Genomic DNA, 17,610 nt, shown 5'->3' on the forward strand with positions numbered 1-17,610 from the left:
TGCAGACGTTCTTGGGATCTCAATTTGCATAATGTGAGTTTATGTATAATTGTCTTTCAAAGGTTTTGCAGTGCTAGCGTTCAGCTGGCCCCAGCATGCACTAGGAGGAAGGGACTGTGAAACTTGCACCTATTTGGAATCCAGTGTTTTCTCTCGACTTAAACTGGTATCCCAAAAAGAGGACTAACCTTGTTTTTTTAATAGACAGGGACACATGGTGTGTCTCACGCAGCTACACAATAGACATCACTAATATTTTCTAGCAGGGAGTATGTGCAGCACAATTTATAAGCTCTTGGCACAGAATAAAAGATGCAACTTTACCGGCACGTCCATGAGAACAAGAAGACAGCTTTGGTCAGTTATTGTGAGCCAAAAACAGTGGTGAAGCCTACTCAGAGATAAGGTATAATGCAAAGATTTCCTCCTTTTCTGTGTTTTTGACCCACATCTGGTTTTGGCTCACAATAGCTGATGGAAATAACTGAAGTGTGAACTCAGCCTTGGTGGAAGCACCTCATGTATCACTTTCTAGTATTAGTTCTCATAAAATTGCTAGTTCCTGTCCAAACTATGGCTACACACGGTGTAGCTGCACTAAGAGGAACTCATCAGAAATATAGAAGAACTCTCTAACACCAGAGGTAGTGATGGTTGATTGCACAAATTCAAGAGGTGTCTCCATGACTTTCATGAAAGTAATGATCTCACAGGTAAAGGGTACTAGATTCTGAAGATGAGATGTCAATCCAGAGACTAAGGCCCTTTTCCACGGACCAAGGACCAGGCCAATTATCTGGAATGGATGTGCCTATGAATGCTCATTCCCAATTGGCCAGTGCAAATGACCTGACAAACAAGCAAAAAACGAGTCTGTAGTAATGATTTTTCATCCCCATACAAAGGGATGATTGCTGCATGTAATTGTGGATAATGATCTGGAGCAAACGGTTTGTTCCCGCTTATTGCCTTGTGTATCTACCCATGTAATGTGTTGATATAATGGGAGTCGAGAAGGATTTTTATTCTGCTAAAATTGGGCCAAGTGGCCGTAATCATCTTCTACTTTTTTTTACTTGGTTTACACGTGAGTCTAATTCCCCTATTTGGACCTAGGTAAAAATCTCACAGCTGCAAGCAGAGGTATATAATGTATAGCAATAAACTGTTTGTTATAATACACTGCAGTCATCTGATAACACAGAACAAAAAATGTATTCCATGGTCATTTTTGATGTGAAGTATCTCAGTTGCTATCAGTGTATGCACAAACACACATGCTGGACCATAGAATATTGGTATGTTAGAGATATTTGCCATTGTATTGCCAAGATAATGTAGACTTTATCTAAAAGTTAAAAAGTGACGGAATAATCTATTGTGTATGGTGGTCGCGACTCTTCCCAATAGCTGCCGTCTAAGCAATCATGTCCACATCTTCGTTGGAGGTTCAGTTTGGGGCATCCATCACTGATTCTGTCCTGCATGCAGCCTGTTTTTCTGCAGGAAGAGTGGACTACCAAACAGACACCATTGTAGTTAACGGGGTCTATCCAATGCCATTTGGTTCAGTTACATTTTAGGTCTTACCTCTAGTTATTTGGGAATAACTAAAGGTAATGTATATGCCAACCTAAGATAGATATTCATGTCTGATTTTTTTATGGAGGAAGATGACTGATGGCTTTAGAAACAGCCTAGCATATGTGAAAAGACTAACTTTACAATCTTACGATCTGAAACTGGTCAGTTAGGAGCGATGCTGGGTGTTAGCAAATACAACTTCAATCATTACGTTACCGTCTCCGTCTCCATGCTACTCTAGTAGAATAATCTAAGGCTCTTTCACTAGTCTTCACAAAAAGCCACCACTTAGGTTTGGCTTTAGATGACGCAAAGCGAAACCACAGCAAACACCGTTTCCCAACACTTACGGGAATGATCGTCAGATCCATACGGAAAGGGTAAAAGTGGAGCATAGACGGGGTTCTTTGTATGCCGTAAAATGGGGTTCAATCTGTAGATTTCTTCCACAGTTTCTTGATTACAATTATTCTCCTGAATGATGAAAAAGAAATAGAAGAAAAAAGATGCTGTAAGATCATCTTTCTCACGGCACTGACACAATTGTGGTTATCGTTAGTGTCGCAGAACATATGTGACACCATGAAGCTTCCTTCTTCAAAAACTCAAAATAAGCTTCAGATTTCTCTCAACATCCTGTTTCGACACAGAGCCTTTATATGTAAAACAGCTGAGATTCTGTCATATTTTGAGGCAGTGCCGAGTTTTGCTGAATATGTTACAACAGAGAAAAGTCTGAAGCTTCTGGTTAAGCCAAAATTTAGGGGATACGGTGTGTGGAAACAGAAGAATACACAAGTAACTAATCCTATGGTTTACAGTTTCCTTTTTTCTAGTCTAGCAGTGGTTCCAACTGCATGACCCAATCCCCATCTATAGGCCAGAGCTGAGAGCTGCTCTGGTGGACCCAGAAGTCTATCTACTAGGGTTTACTCACACATAGGTATTACACATGTAAGAAAAAAAAAAAAAGAAATGTATAACAAGTGGTATAAAAACAGGAAAATGGCAGCACCAGAACCAAAAATCAATAAGAAAAAAATACATGCAAGCCTAATGGGACTACACTATTGCCCAAAAGGTAAAAATGCAAACAGGCAGCACTCTTAGGTAAAAAATAATAAGAAATGTATTGACCCATGTGGACGCAATCTTTCGGCTCAACACTGGAGCCTTTCTCTTGAGAAAGGCTCTAGTGTTGAGTCGAAACGTTGCATCCACATGGGTGAATACATTTTTTATTATTATTTTTTACCTAAGAGTGCTGCCTGTTTGCATTTTTACCTTTTGGGCAATAGTGTAGTCCCATTAGGCTTGCATGTATTTTTTTCTCTTTCACTGTTGCCTGTTTGCATTTTTAGCATGTGGTATAGTTATCTGGTGGCGCGCCTCTATATGCAATAGTGCCGCAGGCTTAACTATCCCGCACATCAGAAGGTATAACTACATATACCATGGGGGCCTATGGACTCATTTGATGTATGCGCTGCAAGCTTTCCAGGGGCATACAGCAAATGGACACTGGGAAAATCAACCGGTGACAATAATTGCATATTGGAATGATATCCTGAAAATGACTGCAATGCATTTCCAATCCCGACATAGGCTAGGACCTCCTATGTACCATCGGAATAACTATCATGGTATTTGAATTAATAATGTGCCCACATATTAAGCACTGCTATGCAATACATTTTGGGAAAGGGGGTGCAGTGACTTATTCAAACAAACTGCATATAGAAACATGATACAAAAGGGAGCTAAGAGGCATGGTGCCTGGCTGTAAACCACTGCTCCTATAGCTACAAACCAGTCAGGTATAAACGTATATAGTGACTAAAATATCAACATGTATTCATTACGATGTGAAAGTAGACAATAGATAGATGCAATCTACAGTCAGATCTACTCACTTCAATGTCTTTAATGAGCAGCTGTGTGGGAGTCTCCATTGGGTCTTTGCTGTCTATCACTTTCTGGATGGCGCACACCCAATGCACGGCCTCATTGAGATGTTCGGTGTACAAGCGGTAGCAGTGCTTCCTGCCATACACAGTTACGTTCCAGAACCCTGAGGACAAGCAGAACAAGCATTAGAGGAGTGGACAGTGACTGTCCATCAAAGACGAGAGACCTCATTATGGTTGCATGTCAATTATATGATTATGATCCCACTCTGGATAAAAAGCACTAGAACCAAAGACACCTTTCTGAAACCTTGTCCCAATGAGAGCCTTTCCATTTACCATGATATTGTCAGTGCTCAGAACAGCAAAACTTTGATTACATTTCTACTTCTTTAACTTGTGAACCTAATCAACATACACAGCCCCGTGAGTCTCTATACTAGGTAGCAGCAGTGGAGACATACCCCCCCCCCCCCCACCCTAGAACCAGTGCTTCTTGAGGAGCACAGAAACTTCTGTAGGTCTCTATGTACAATTGGAGACATACAAAGGTGAAGTAATGCCTTACAGAAGTCTAAGGGTGTCCTATTCAACCCAGAAGCTGTAATATGGCCAGGTATATGGTCTAAAGCTGGCCATACACGAGATGATGATCGGCGACATTGCAGCCAATCAGTCGTTCATGGGATTGTTCATATAAACAGCAATGTGCCAAACTAAACCTATCAACCAGACTTTCCTAGTCCACCAACCATGCCTTAACCATGTAATTTGCACCCGCAAATTTCCAACCTAGCCGATCCCATTTTCCGCAGACAGAATTCCTGCTAATGTATAGCTATTTTGCCATTTTTCTCAAGTTTGACCTCAGGCGTAAGAGGCCTAATGCTGTTCACATCAATAGGCAGACACGGAGCAGCATTATAAGCACATGTTCCTGTGAGATGGTTGTTTCTGAGATTGCTCTATGCTGACGTTTACCTGTCTCCTTGTATGTTTGTTTAGATGGCCACATGACAGAACACAAGCTGGTAAGCACCAAGCTCCCCAAGCGTTTGTTAGGCTTCTCATTGCTATTGTAGCAATCCAGGGAATCCGGAGTCAGGACAAACCAGTATTTCTTCAGCCTGGACCAGGGCCGTCTGGCTTCACCACACACCTCGCGCTGCAACCACCCTGAGGCAAAGGAGAAACAGAAAACTGAATGTGAGTTGGGAGACATAAAGGGGGAGATTTATTAAACTGTTGTTAAGTAGAACCGGCTTAGTTGCCCATAGCAACCAATCAGATTCCTCCTTTCATTTTTCACAGCTCCTTTGGAAAATGAAAGGTGGAATCTGATTGGTTACTATGGGCAACTAAGGCAGTTCTACTTTACACCAGTTTGACAAATCTCCCCAAAAGTTTATTCTTCTAACTGCACAAGTGACGGGCATTAGTTCCACTGATTTATCTCTACGAGTTAGTATTGCTCGTTAGCGATGATCTGGCAGTGTAATACTGCCGCCGATCACTCGATGAACAAGCAAACGCTTGTTCATCGGGTAATTGGAATTGGAATCCGGTTTCAAAATCTTTGTTTGTCAGTGGCAGATGGTATCGCGTAATCACGATGCCGGCAAACAGTAAGTATGGGGACGAGTGATGGCATAGCGATCGCTACTCCCTATTCTGAGGAGGAGATCGCTGCATGTAATAGCAGTGGTCTCCTCCGCTAGCGAGCAGGTGATTGCCAGGAAGGAACGCTTGCTTCCCGACAATCGCCTGCATGATCTCCAGGTGGAATAGGGTCCTAAAAACCCTGTAACTATTAGTGGCAATGACATGAGAAATCACGCTGCAATGTACCACATTTGATGATCGCATGCATTCGATGGCCACAGAGCCAGCCCTGATCTAAGGTCAAAGGTTAGCCAGACCACCGGTATATGATTGTGAGAGGCCCAACCTCCTTATATGGGCCAATTATTGGGACCGAGCATTCGTATCCCTGAGAATTGCGCAAAATCATGCAGTCTAATAGCGCCTTAAATAGTTTTTATTGTACATGAGAACTAATGTGATTGTAATACACTACGTGCAGTGAACATATAACCGGAACGATTCTAATTCTATGATCAGCAATAAAGTCTGACAAACTCCTCTCAGTAGACCGATTCTGTTTACATAGGACAGATCTTACACAAGACCTGGACGCCACCTAAATGTTTTATTACCATTATATAATTTGATATCACTAATCCTGGCCACTGTCCAGTCCTCCCGCAGCTTCCTTTCTCTCTACGGTCATCCAAACTTCTCCAACTCCCACCATCCCATTACATGTTAAATATTTCTTTCTGCCTCAAAACCTACTTCATACTAAAAATGAAATTTGACAAGAAAAAAAATTACTCATGTTTTTGGATTTCTTTTTGTGTGGTTGGCATTGGATGGATGAGTTTTAAAGGGAACCTGTCACCACGAAAAAAACCAACCTCCTAACTGCCCAGAGAATCTTATAGCTCTGTTCATCAAGTTCCCATGAATGAATTCGGTTACTTTGTTCAATGGTTACCTTTGCAGAAAAACCTGTTTGTGCACAGAAAACGGTAGATGATGGCGCATGCGCAGAATCTCGGGCTCATCGTGTCTGACTTAAACAAAATGAGAGACGTCCATGAGGACTGAAGAGTCGGGATGGCAGGATGGCAAACTAGACTTGAAGCATGAGGTCCGCTGCCTCCTTGACCTTAAAAGGTCAATTTGTATACAGTGTGGAGTGAATAAAGATGATTTTCTGCAAAGTTAGTGATCAGACGAAGTAACCGAAAATATTCACAGGAACGTGATGAACTGAGCTGTAAGGTACCCAACGAGATTGGGGATCCGTTACAGCCTTATTAGACCACACGATTTGGGGCCAATTATCGGGAACAAGCCTTTATAGGATGGCTCGTTCTCAATAATTGACCAGGCGATAAACGGGTAAAAGCTAATTTTTCGGCTGATGGGCATCTATCATCAGGATGAAAGATGTCCAATTATTGGTAACACATCATCCTGTGTAATCGGGGATGTGCTGCCAACAGTCAACAGAACTGAATAAAGGAGGAACCTCTGCGGTAACAATCATTCACTTTGCATACACTGATGGGTGTATTATTATCCATTGACGCTCACACTGCCCAAACATCGGCCTGTTCTACAGCCTTTAAGGTGGTGACAGGTTCCCTTTAAGCCACCAGGGAATATATAGTTACCTTTCACAATGACATCTTGGTCGTCCTTGCATATAACCTTGCTGCTGGGTGTTATCAGGCTGGATTTTTCCTCAGAGACATGTAACGGCCTGAAATAAGCAAAGACAGAAGAGGATCTCATAGCCAGCCACCCACTTATTACACAGAGTATGAGAGCAGATAAGAGGCTTCTAGGCCACCTACTCGCTCTTCTCCTATCAGCCGTGATTTATAGCCAAAAATAAATGATAAAAAGAATATAGCACTTGTGAAGCAAGATACCGGTACTCCAAACATATATCCTAGGATCTGCCATTGATAGCATCATGACATTATAACTTCCCAATGAAGGTCACCTTTGTTTAATGGGGATTTCCAAGCGTTTTATACTGATGACCTATCTTTAGGATAGGTCATCAGTATCTGATGGGTGGGGGTCAGACTCCCAGCACCCCTGCCAATCAGCTGTTTGAAGAGGCCGCAGCACCCCGGTGAGTGCCGCAGCCTCCTCGCAGCTTACCAAGCACAGCGTCGTCCATTGGATAGTGGCTGTATGATTGGTATCGCAGATCAGCCCCATTTACTTGAATGGGACTGAGCTGCCACTAGGCCATGTGACCAATGAACATGACATCACAGGCCTAGAGTAAGCTGCGAGGAGGCCACAGCACTCACCGCAGCACTATGGCTTCCTCAAACAGCTGATCAGCGGAGGGCCCGGAACCCCATTGATCACATACTGATAACCTATCCTAAGGTTATCAGAATAAAACACTCCTTTAAGCAGGACCTGACACCGCTCCTGAAATTCGGGAGCAGCCATCTATTATTCCAACTAGAGGTTTATTAGCAACCACCAGCAGTCTGCAATAAAGGTCCGACTGGGTGTTACCAGTTGGGGGAAAGGTTTCCTTGCACAGTCTAACTCTATCCTATCAGTGCTGCCAGTGGCAGACTGTGCATGGACATACCCCCAACTGGTAACACCCATCTGGACCTTTATTGCAGACTGCTGCCAATTCATTCAGTAGGAATAATAAAGGAACAGGAGATCAGAGTTACATAAAAAGATGCTCCAGAATTATGGAAACTTTGACATAATATTACCCTGCTACTACACAGAAAAAGGGACAGCTACAACAAATTCCATTAAAATACATTTTAAAAAATGTCCTTCATTTGTCAAGTCGCTTCAGTTTATATTAAACAGTATTTAGGTTTCCATTTTGAAAGGCAGATATCTCTCCTGAGCACTACGGAGTGCTTCCGTGCGGTTTCGTCCTGTACTTCCGTTCCGCAAAAAGATAGAACATGTCCCACCTTTTTGCGGAACGGCCGGATCGCGGACCCATTAAAGTGAATGGGTCTGCGATCCGCTGCGGCTGCCCCACGGACCGTGTTCGTGCATTGCGGCCCGCATTTTGCAGGCCGCAGCACGACCACGGGGTGCACACAATGGGTCTGCAAAAGATGCGAACAGCACTCTGTGTGCTGTCCGCATCCGTTGCTCCGTTCCGTGGCTCCGCAAAAATTATGAGTCCTGTCCTATTCTTGTCCTTTTTGCGGACAAGAATAGGCATTTCTATAATAGGCCTCCTGTTCCGTTCCACAGACGGCACACGGGCGCCATCCGTCTTTTGCGGATCTGCAAAAAAACGGCACGGTCGTGTGAACAAGCCCTTATATAGAGGACCTGTAGCCTCTACTAAGGCTACTTTCACACTAGCGTTCGGGGCTCCGCTTGTGAGTTCCGTTTGAAGGCTCTCACAAGCGGCCCCGAACGGATCCGTCCAGTCCTAATGCATTCTGAGTGGAGGCGGATCCGCTCAGAATGCATCAGTCTGGCAGCGTTTGTCCTCCGCTCCGCTCAGCAGACGGACACCTGAACGCTGCTTGCAGCGTTCGGGTGTCCGCCTGGCCGTGCGGAGGCGAACGGATCCGTCCAGACTTACAATGTAAGTCAATGGGGACGGATCCGTTTGAAGTTGACACAGTATGGCTCAATTTTCAAACGGATCCGTCCCCCATTGACTTTCAATGTAAAGTCTGAACGGATCCGTTTGCATTATCATGAACAAAAAAAAAAAAAAAAAAAAAATTTTTTTTTTTTTTTTTTTTTTTGTTCATGATAATGCAAACGGATCCGTTCTGAACGGATACAAGCGTTTGCATTATAGGTGCGGATCCGTCTGTGCAGATACCAGACGGATCCGCACCAAACGCAGGTGTGAAAGTAGCCTAAGATGTATGTTTAAGTAACTAATGAATTAATAGTAGTTTGCAATGAAGGTCCAGTTGGGGGGGGGAAGGGGGGGGGGGGTGTCCCTGTGCAGTCTGACACTATCCAATCAGTGCTGCCAATGTCAGTCTATAAATCCACAAATATTGCACAACCTGCAGCACGTGTGCCAGAGGTGGCACGCCAGCTGTCGACGAATGATGGCAAGTCTTTTCAGTCTTGTCGCCATTTGTTACTTGCCCCGCCGCACTGTATGTTTTAATAGAAAACCTTCAGACGCATCACACACAACGCGTTTGATAGGCCCACTCGGCACGCTTCCCGCCCTGGCCACCAAAGAGGAGTGATAGCACAGTGTAAGACTCTGCTACGCTGATGGCTACCTTGCTGCTGCTGCGATGGTCCTCCTCAGGACCGTCACAGATTAAGAAAGGTATTTGAATGGACTGGGGATGGGGGAACTAGAGGAACAGAAGAGGTGACACAAAGGTACTACATAATGTTATAGCACATATGGTACCCTGCCGGCTATTCCCACAGCCATACCAAAATGAAGGCCTCTGGACTATTCCTGGGGCCAGCAACAAATAGGTAACATCATGCAACTGAGATAATAAAAGACAAAATACTTTTTATATTTAGTCTTTTACAATCTCAGTTGCATGATGTTACCTATTTGTGGCTGGCCCCAGGACTGGTCCAGAGACCTTCATTTTGGATGGCACCATATGTGCTATAACGTTATGTAGTACCTTTGTGTCACTGTGTTATCTTAGGTATGTCCCTCTTATATGTTGTTTTAAGTATTTTTATCTATTTATTCGATCCAGTCATGATTTTATTTATCAATTGTTGATCTAGTGCAATATTTGTGGCTTTTCTGTTAATAGACGTAGCACTAAGTGTTTAATTTATAGGCCCTATTACTTTTGACTACAATGTCGGACTGTGCAGGGACACACCTCCAACTGGTAACACCCATCTGGACCTTAATTGCAAATTGCTAGCATTTCATATATAACTTCTAGCAGGAATAATAAAGGAATGGCACAAGATAGAGTGATAAGAATAGATGCTCCAGAACTGTTATTACATGGGGGAATACAAGTAGTTACTAAAACAGACATGTCAGGAGCGGTGACAGGTCCTCTTTAAACCAGGCATCATGTCTTGTAGGTCTAGCTCAGCTAAATGTAATGATACCTTTTCACCTAGCGATCTGTACATTCTGGAGAAAAAGTCATTTTGATCCATATGCAAATGAGCAGTTACGCTCACTAAGGACCGGACCAAACTTCTCTGGGCACCCTTGCTCCTCCTGCGTTCTCTGCCAGCCCCTTCTTCTTCCTCTTGATAGACAGGGCCAGGTTCCTGCATAGTCGTCTCATCTGGCGATGTCAATCAAGGAGAGGGAGGGGCTGGCAGAGGAAGCAGGAGGAGCAAGGGTGCACAGAGTGCCTTGGGTCCGCCCTCAGTGCACGTAACTTCTCATTTGCATATGGATTAAAAATAATCTTTCCCGAGGATGAAGCAACAGTAAGTTAAATGTATAATTACATTCAGCTGAGCAAGCCCTGCAAGGCATTGTTCCTGGTGCAGCTGTGAACTTCCTGGTCACGGGTTCCCTTTTAGGTGCCATATGTCATGCTCAGTACTCTTTCCAGCGCCCCGCCTGCCACTATGTAGCAATGCAAACAATGGGAAACTGCTTTGCGGGTATTTAAGCTGAACATACAGAGGTTGTTTCTACTGCGGCTTATCACATGGAATCCCCATTTTGTACATGCATATATGGCTCTCCCTTTTCATAGTTATGTCCCTTTTAACATGTGTCATAGAAGATGTGGTCACTGTGATAGAGGCTCCTTTAAAAACAAAGAAGAAATCAGAAGTCCTTGGCCTTGGAGGAATGCCAGGATAGTTGGTGAAGAAAGTCTCATCCAGAGGACTACACTCATACCACAGGACTGTGCCTCTAAAAAGTGCCATGGGAAATCTTTGCCCGGAGGCTCCCGAGATGTTGAAGCCCAGCAGGAAGGAACGCAGGGACGCGCCAGTGTGCTGGGTTTAATTTAACCACCTGAAGGAAGGGAGGGAAACCACATTAGCTATGGGCCTGGGCCAATGCCTGCACCCAGACAGTCAGATGAAGGGCACGGGAGATGGGGCGGTAATGTGAAGGAGGAGGAAGAGGAGGAGGGGGGAGGCTGAATCACAGGGAAAGAGCGAATGATTTGTGTAATGATGGTGCTGAGTCAGAAAAACTGGAGGAAGGGAGACAAAAGGTAAAAATAGAGGAGCGGGAGTACCAGATGACTCTAATATAGACAGGAGAGAACATTAATAGAAGAACGTAGGAGAAATAAAAAGAACTATTACAACAGTGAAGTGGTACAAGACATAAGGACAAGTCCGGGCGACAGATTTGAAACCGATGGCAGAAACCCTATGTTATAAATATACGGTAGTAGTTAAAGGGGTTATGCCATGACTGATATAAAAATGAAAATCATATAATACATGACAATCTGTAACAAAGCTAGAACATCCCTGTACCTCACACCGATCCAGAGATCTCCCTATTTAGAGCTCCAATTGCTCTGCTAGATTTATTTCAGGCTGGCAGATCAGGGGTATTCCTTTCTTAAGGGATGTGTCCTTTCTGCCTTAGCTCTGCCACAGCATCTAACAGGAGATATGACTGAGAGCTTGTGACCACCTCAGTGAGGTGGACATAGAAATAAAGAAAAGAACAAACAGCAGGTGGCACCATACAGACAGATTTTATTAAAGGGAATCGGTCACCTGGTTTGACCATATTAAGCTCCCACCATTGCCATGTGTAATAAATTACCTTCTCTCCTGCAGTGGTTTTCTTTCTTATTTTCATGCTTTCGTTTTGCTAAAAAAGCGATCTTTGTGTTATGCAAATTAACCCTGAAGGTGCCCAGAGGGGCGTTATTCTTCACCCTCTGAGCCCAGTAACGCCCCCCTGAAGTGCCTAGCCGGCCTTAGTTTATAGCCCAAGCACGCCTCCTCAGTCTAGTTTAATGGCGCCGCCCCCCTCTGGTACGTCAGCTAATTCATTCAAACCAGGCACCTGGAATCTTCAGTTAGTCCGGCTGAAATCTCGCGCAGGCGCAGTACTGCCTACTGCCTGCGCCTGTGCGATCCGACCGCTCCTGAGGGCAACAGCGATAAGAAGACGTCACTGGGCTCTGCGCAGAGCCCAGTGACACTTTTGAGGCTGTTGCCCTCAGGAGCGGTCAGATCGCACAGGCGCAGGCAGTAGGCGGTACTGCGCCTGCGCGAGATTTCAGCTGGACTAATTGAAGATTCAAGGTGCCTGGTTTGAATGCTATGGGTTAAGATCTATAATTATAACAATCTGAAGGACATATCTGTCAAAATGCTTCATCCTATTGCTGCTGTAATTCAGCTTTCAACTAGCCGCTTGTAAGGGGGGGTGAACTATGCACTCCCCATTTTGCAGCACATGTACTGCAGTAGTATTTTTTGCTATATATGTAAATCAGGCATGCTCAACCTACGGCCCTCCAGCTGTTGTAAAACTACAACTCCCACAATGCCCTGCTGTAGGCTGATAGCTGTAGGCTGTTCGGGCATGCTGGGAGTTGAGCATGCCTGATGTAAATATATATGCCATCTTTGAACCTATTCTTTGCAGTTTGGATGATGGGTCATGATGCCCTGCAGCACCACTATGATCCAGCATTTTGCTTTGCACGTAGTTGGTGACTGAAGCCACATGGAGTGACGGGGAAGCTTGCTTCACTAAGACCTTGTTCACATCTCCGTTAGGAGTTCTGGCTGTTCCAGCACCAACATAGGTCAAAAATCTATTTAGGGGTCAGGACCCTGGAATCTAAAATATCTTCCTACTTTATCTTGTGAGAAGTAATAAAGCATCAATTGTATCACTATGGCACAGTTAATGGAACAGGAGGTCACAGCTTAACTGGTAGACAGGAATGATGCTATACCATAGGAGATGTTTCTGCCATAGTGTTGGAAAGATGGCCTTTTTACATACTGGCAATGCATTTAAAATGCATCCCAGTATAAAGCACATGGAGATGTTTATTCCTAGTGTTAAACTGGTGAAAGAAAAATACAAAGTAGTAGACATGCAAGTATCCTTTCCCAGTATGTATGACAAGTCCATGGATGCATCTTGTTCTTCTACTTTTACTGAGATAGGGAAGTTGAATTCTTATTTTTACTGAGATAGGGAAGTTGAATTCTTATTTTTACTGAGATAGGGAAGTTGAATTCTTATTTTTACTGAAATAGGGAAGTTAGCTTGTTAGTGCAATTGGGCTTCAAGACTAATCTCTGTACATCGCTGTGGAATCACTATGGAGGCAATGTGAAATAAATATATAATGCTATGCCAAAAACCCCTCATAGAGCCGTAAATGATCCTTTCATTATTATTCTTTACCCTTATAGATAAGCCAAGTCAGACATCCTGTGGTAGCTTGAACAGTTCAGCACAAGCATTTTGGGAAAGTGACTTGCTGAAATTCATTAATTTTAAGCTTTCCAGGTAATCACACTGTTAGGCTGAACAAACAATATCTCCATTTCCTGTTGCATGCCGAGAGAACGAACTTTTAATAAGAAATGTCTCCGTGTATAATCCTTCCAGATTCCCAGACTCCTTTGCTGCTGAGCTGGTGGGAAAGTAGGGAGCCAGTCTAATCAGAGCGAGACCTCGGGCCTAAAAATAAACTTGTTTACGTAAATCCTACGGCCAAGGAATTTGGAAAATGGTCCGAAAAAGTATAAGGAGGGAGGGAGGGCTACAGAGAAATGTCGGGAAGAGAAAAAATTGACAATGCATGAGTACAGCGTTAACCGGGAGCACTTCAAAAGGACTGCAAAATGATTTACTATATTTTATGGCTAGTAATGAAGTTAGGGAAAAATACAGAAGCGAAGAGAAGAAATAGAAACCTACTGGATACAAGAAAAGAAATGAAATGAGTGAGAAGAGAGGAAGAGGCGTGCGGGGGAGGGGTTCCTGGCAAGGCCTGCGCTCTGTATTAACCTTGCTGTCATTCTCTCCAGATGGATGTGTATGTTACATTCACATACTGGGACAGCGTCGAGCCCAGCTGGACTGGATCTGCAATGTATCAGGAGACTCTCTTTATAGAGCACACAAGAACACTAAATCCAGAGGTACAGCCTTAATACAAACAGTGAAAATTCCTCCCACGGATATTGCCTCATCAAAAACGTATGGCCAGTCACTGTACAAAAAAAAAATATTTGGGCAAAATGAGTCCTGACTATAGTTCTAGTATTTATCACCCATCATTAATAGCGCAAACATATTCTACATCAGTCCATCTCCCTCTGGGCCTCACCATCTAATCTCCCTACCTTACACTAAGGACAATTTTATAGGACGTCAGTGGGTGTGAGATGAATCCAGTGTAGTAATATAACCACTGTTCACCACAGTAGAAACCAAGCCAAAGAAATGGTCAAGCTGTGGACTGTGGAAGCATAACAGTATTAGGCTACATTCACACTCGCGTTTTGGGGCGGATCCATCATGAGTCTGCAAAAACGGATCCGTTACAATAATACAACCGCATGCATCCGTCATGAACGGATCCGTTTGTATTATCTGTAACATAGCCAAGACGGATCCGTCATGAACTCCACTGAAAGTCAATGGGAGACGGATCCGTTTTCTTTTGTGCCAAATTGTGTCAAAGAAAACGGATCCGTCCCCATTGACTTACATTGTGTGCCAGGACGGATCCGTTTGGCTCAGTTTCGTCAAGCGGACAGCAAAACACTGCAAGCAGCGTTTTGGTGTCTGCCTCCAGAGCAGAATGGAGACTGATCGGAGGCAAACTGATGCATTCTGAGCGGATCCTTTTCCATTCAGAATGCATTAGGGCAAAACTGATCCGTTTTGGACCGCTTGTGAGAGCCCATGACTGATCTCACAAACGGAGAGCCAAAACGCGAGTGTGAAAGTAGCCTTAGAAACACATGTTTTTTTTAAATCCAGAAGCAGCACTCCATCAGTCCACAGGCTGTAACTGCTATTGCGGGTTGTGCTACAAGGCCGGATACAACCTGTGCACAAGTATTGCACAGTTTGTGGAACAAGCCGACCATGTTTTCCCATACACATGAGTGTATTGTTGGGTTAACCAACCATTTTTGGCGCCACTGACTGAGGATCTAATGTGCATGGTCAACTCCCAACGTCTCCCCCAACAGAAAACATTGGGGTAGAGAAGGATCGGACAAACTGAAGTATCACAATCAATCTTTGATTGAGATAAGCCAAGGATAGGTCATCAATATCTGATTGGTGGGGGTCCAACTCCCGGCACCCCCCGCCGATCAGCTGTTAGAAGAGAAGGCGGCGCTTGTACGAACGCTGCTTCCTCTTCAAGATTACACTGCGCGTCGTCTTGCTTGCAGAGGCGGCGCAGTGTAATTACAACCATTGTTTGCTGGCAGCACAGTGCTGTTTAGACATCCGGATCTGCTGCCAGCAAATGATGACTTAGGTGACTCAATGAATGAGCGTTTTACTTGTTCATCGGGTTATTGGTGGCACCTTTCCACAGGCAGATTATTGCCAACAAGCTAAGGATAGGTCATCAATATCTGATTGGTGGGGGTCCGACTCCCGGCACCCCTTCTAATCAGCTGTTAAAAGAGGAGGCTGCACTTCTACTAGTGCTGCTAGTGTTCTGGCAATGTAAAGGCCTTTTAAGGCTACTTGCACATGTTGCCGATTATGCAGGCTCTTTACGCATAGAAAAAACGCAGAGTGATATAGTGCCAGCAAAAGTGAATGGTGTCTCGCAAATCTCATCTACACTTTGCTTTATTTTTTCTTCCGTGTGAAAATTAACCTGCTGCGTGGATTTTTTACATCTGCAGCTTGCAATGGTTTGTGCGTTTCCGCACCTTATGTAGAGTGGTTGTTAACCTAAATAGAAAATCCACACCAAAAACTGCACATAAAATGCACCAAGACCACGATAAAAAGTGTAGATTTATGTGCGGTTTTGGGGTGGATTTGTGTGCAGGTACCCTAAAGCTGAATCGGGCTGATCAGGACTACTCCATAATCATACGTTTATGGACTGACTGAGCCTGCATGTTTAAAGGGGTTGTCCAATTTATGTAAGAATATTGCCAAAGGCAAGTGGTGAAATAGCAGAAGCAAGGAACTAATACTCACCCATTGGACTCTTTCAGCGCACCCGCTGAGGGAGGCAGAAGAGCGGTTGTGCAGGTAGAAGTGTAGAGGTTGAGTATTTATTTTTATTTTTTGGTTATATTATTACAGTTTAGGCAACAGTTCTCATAACTCAGGCAACACCAAGAGGGGGATAAACCATTTCACTCAGGAAACAAAGAATTGGACAAGGTAAAGTCAAACCTGTCCAATCCATCTTTTCACAATAAGCTGGTGACTTTTGGATTGTGTCCATAGATTTCTGGTGGATCCCAGTTAAATCAACTGGAGAAGCAGGGAAAATCTTGTGGATGACCACGTTATCAACACGCTATGTGCATACAGTTACATGTTTGAAGCATGCCGATAGAAACTGCTGTATGCAGCCAACCAGTGCCCAACTGTATACTGACAAGGGCCAAGAACCCACGAAACCAGCAGTTGACGAGTGTCTCTTCCTTTTGTAGGAAATTTTGGTTTGGTAAAATCTGTAGTCATGCTTTAAGACTCTTTAACGGATCGGGCACTAACTTCCTTCTGGAGGAGAGCTTATTTGCATATCTTTTCCCAGGGAACATTGCCTGGACGTTTCGATACAACAGCAGGCATCTCTGCAAGGAGGAACAGTACCCCAACGGCAACAAAAACACTACACTCTTAGTCTCCCAAATCGAAATAGTGGAAGTAATTAGGGTAAGTGAATATAAATGGGGTAGAGCTGCCTTAAAGGGAACCTGTCAGTGGGATTTTGTGTATAGAGCTGAGGACATGGGTTGCTAGATGGCCGCTAGCCCATTCGCAATACCCAGTCCCCATAGCTCTGTGTGCTTTTATTGTGTAAAAAAACTGATTTGATACATATGCAAATTAACATTAAAGAGTCATATCTTACTTGTGTGACCAGAGAAGAGTCATATTTTCAAGCTCTGACTCATTTCAGGTTAATTTGCATATTTATCAAATAGTTTTTTTGACACAATAAAAGCACACAGAGCTATAGGGACTGGGTATTGCGGATGTGCTAGTGGCCATCTAGCAACCCATGTCCTCAGCTCTATACACAAAATCCAGGTGACAGGTTCCCTTTAAGAAGTATTAAAAGGAGAAAGAATTTTGTATACTATGGCTTCCAGAGAATGCTCAATGCCATGGCGATGCTTTACAGCAGGGAAGCTCAACCTGCGGCCATCCAGCTGTTTCAAAACTCCCAGCATGCCCTAATAGCTGTAGGCTGTCCAGGCATGCTGGGAATTGTAGTTTTGCAATATCTGGAGGGCCGCAGGTTGGGCATCCCTGTTGTATGTTGTAGAGTAATCAGGTATGCCTATACATTATCAATAGCATCTGACACATGAAGGCAGATGCGATTACTGTAATATATATTTAATACTGCCAAGAATAATTCCTTCAGCA

At 43.9% G+C, this 17,610-nt stretch overlaps 1 protein-coding gene across 2 annotated transcripts in view; it reads right to left on the reverse strand.

Annotated features, from left to right (window-relative positions):
• PLEKHH3 (pleckstrin homology, MyTH4 and FERM domain containing H3) overlaps positions 1-17,610 on the reverse strand; it is a 66,130-nt gene that overhangs the window by 12,648 nt on the left and 35,872 nt on the right. For both annotated transcript variants that reach the window (XM_040435875.1, XM_040435873.1), the window contains exons 3-6: positions 6,734-6,822; positions 4,473-4,667; positions 3,498-3,655; positions 1,935-2,058 (exon numbers count right to left, since the gene is read on the reverse strand). In XM_040435875.1, coding sequence (XP_040291809.1) covers positions 1,935-2,058; positions 3,498-3,655; positions 4,473-4,667; positions 6,734-6,822 — 566 coding nt within the window. The remainder of the gene's footprint in view (positions 1-1,934; positions 2,059-3,497; positions 3,656-4,472; positions 4,668-6,733; positions 6,823-17,610) is intronic.

Source organism: Bufo bufo, chromosome 6 (assembly GCF_905171765.1).
Source record: "Bufo bufo chromosome 6, aBufBuf1.1, whole genome shotgun sequence".
NCBI classification, from domain to species: Eukaryota; Metazoa; Chordata; class Amphibia; order Anura; family Bufonidae; genus Bufo; species Bufo bufo.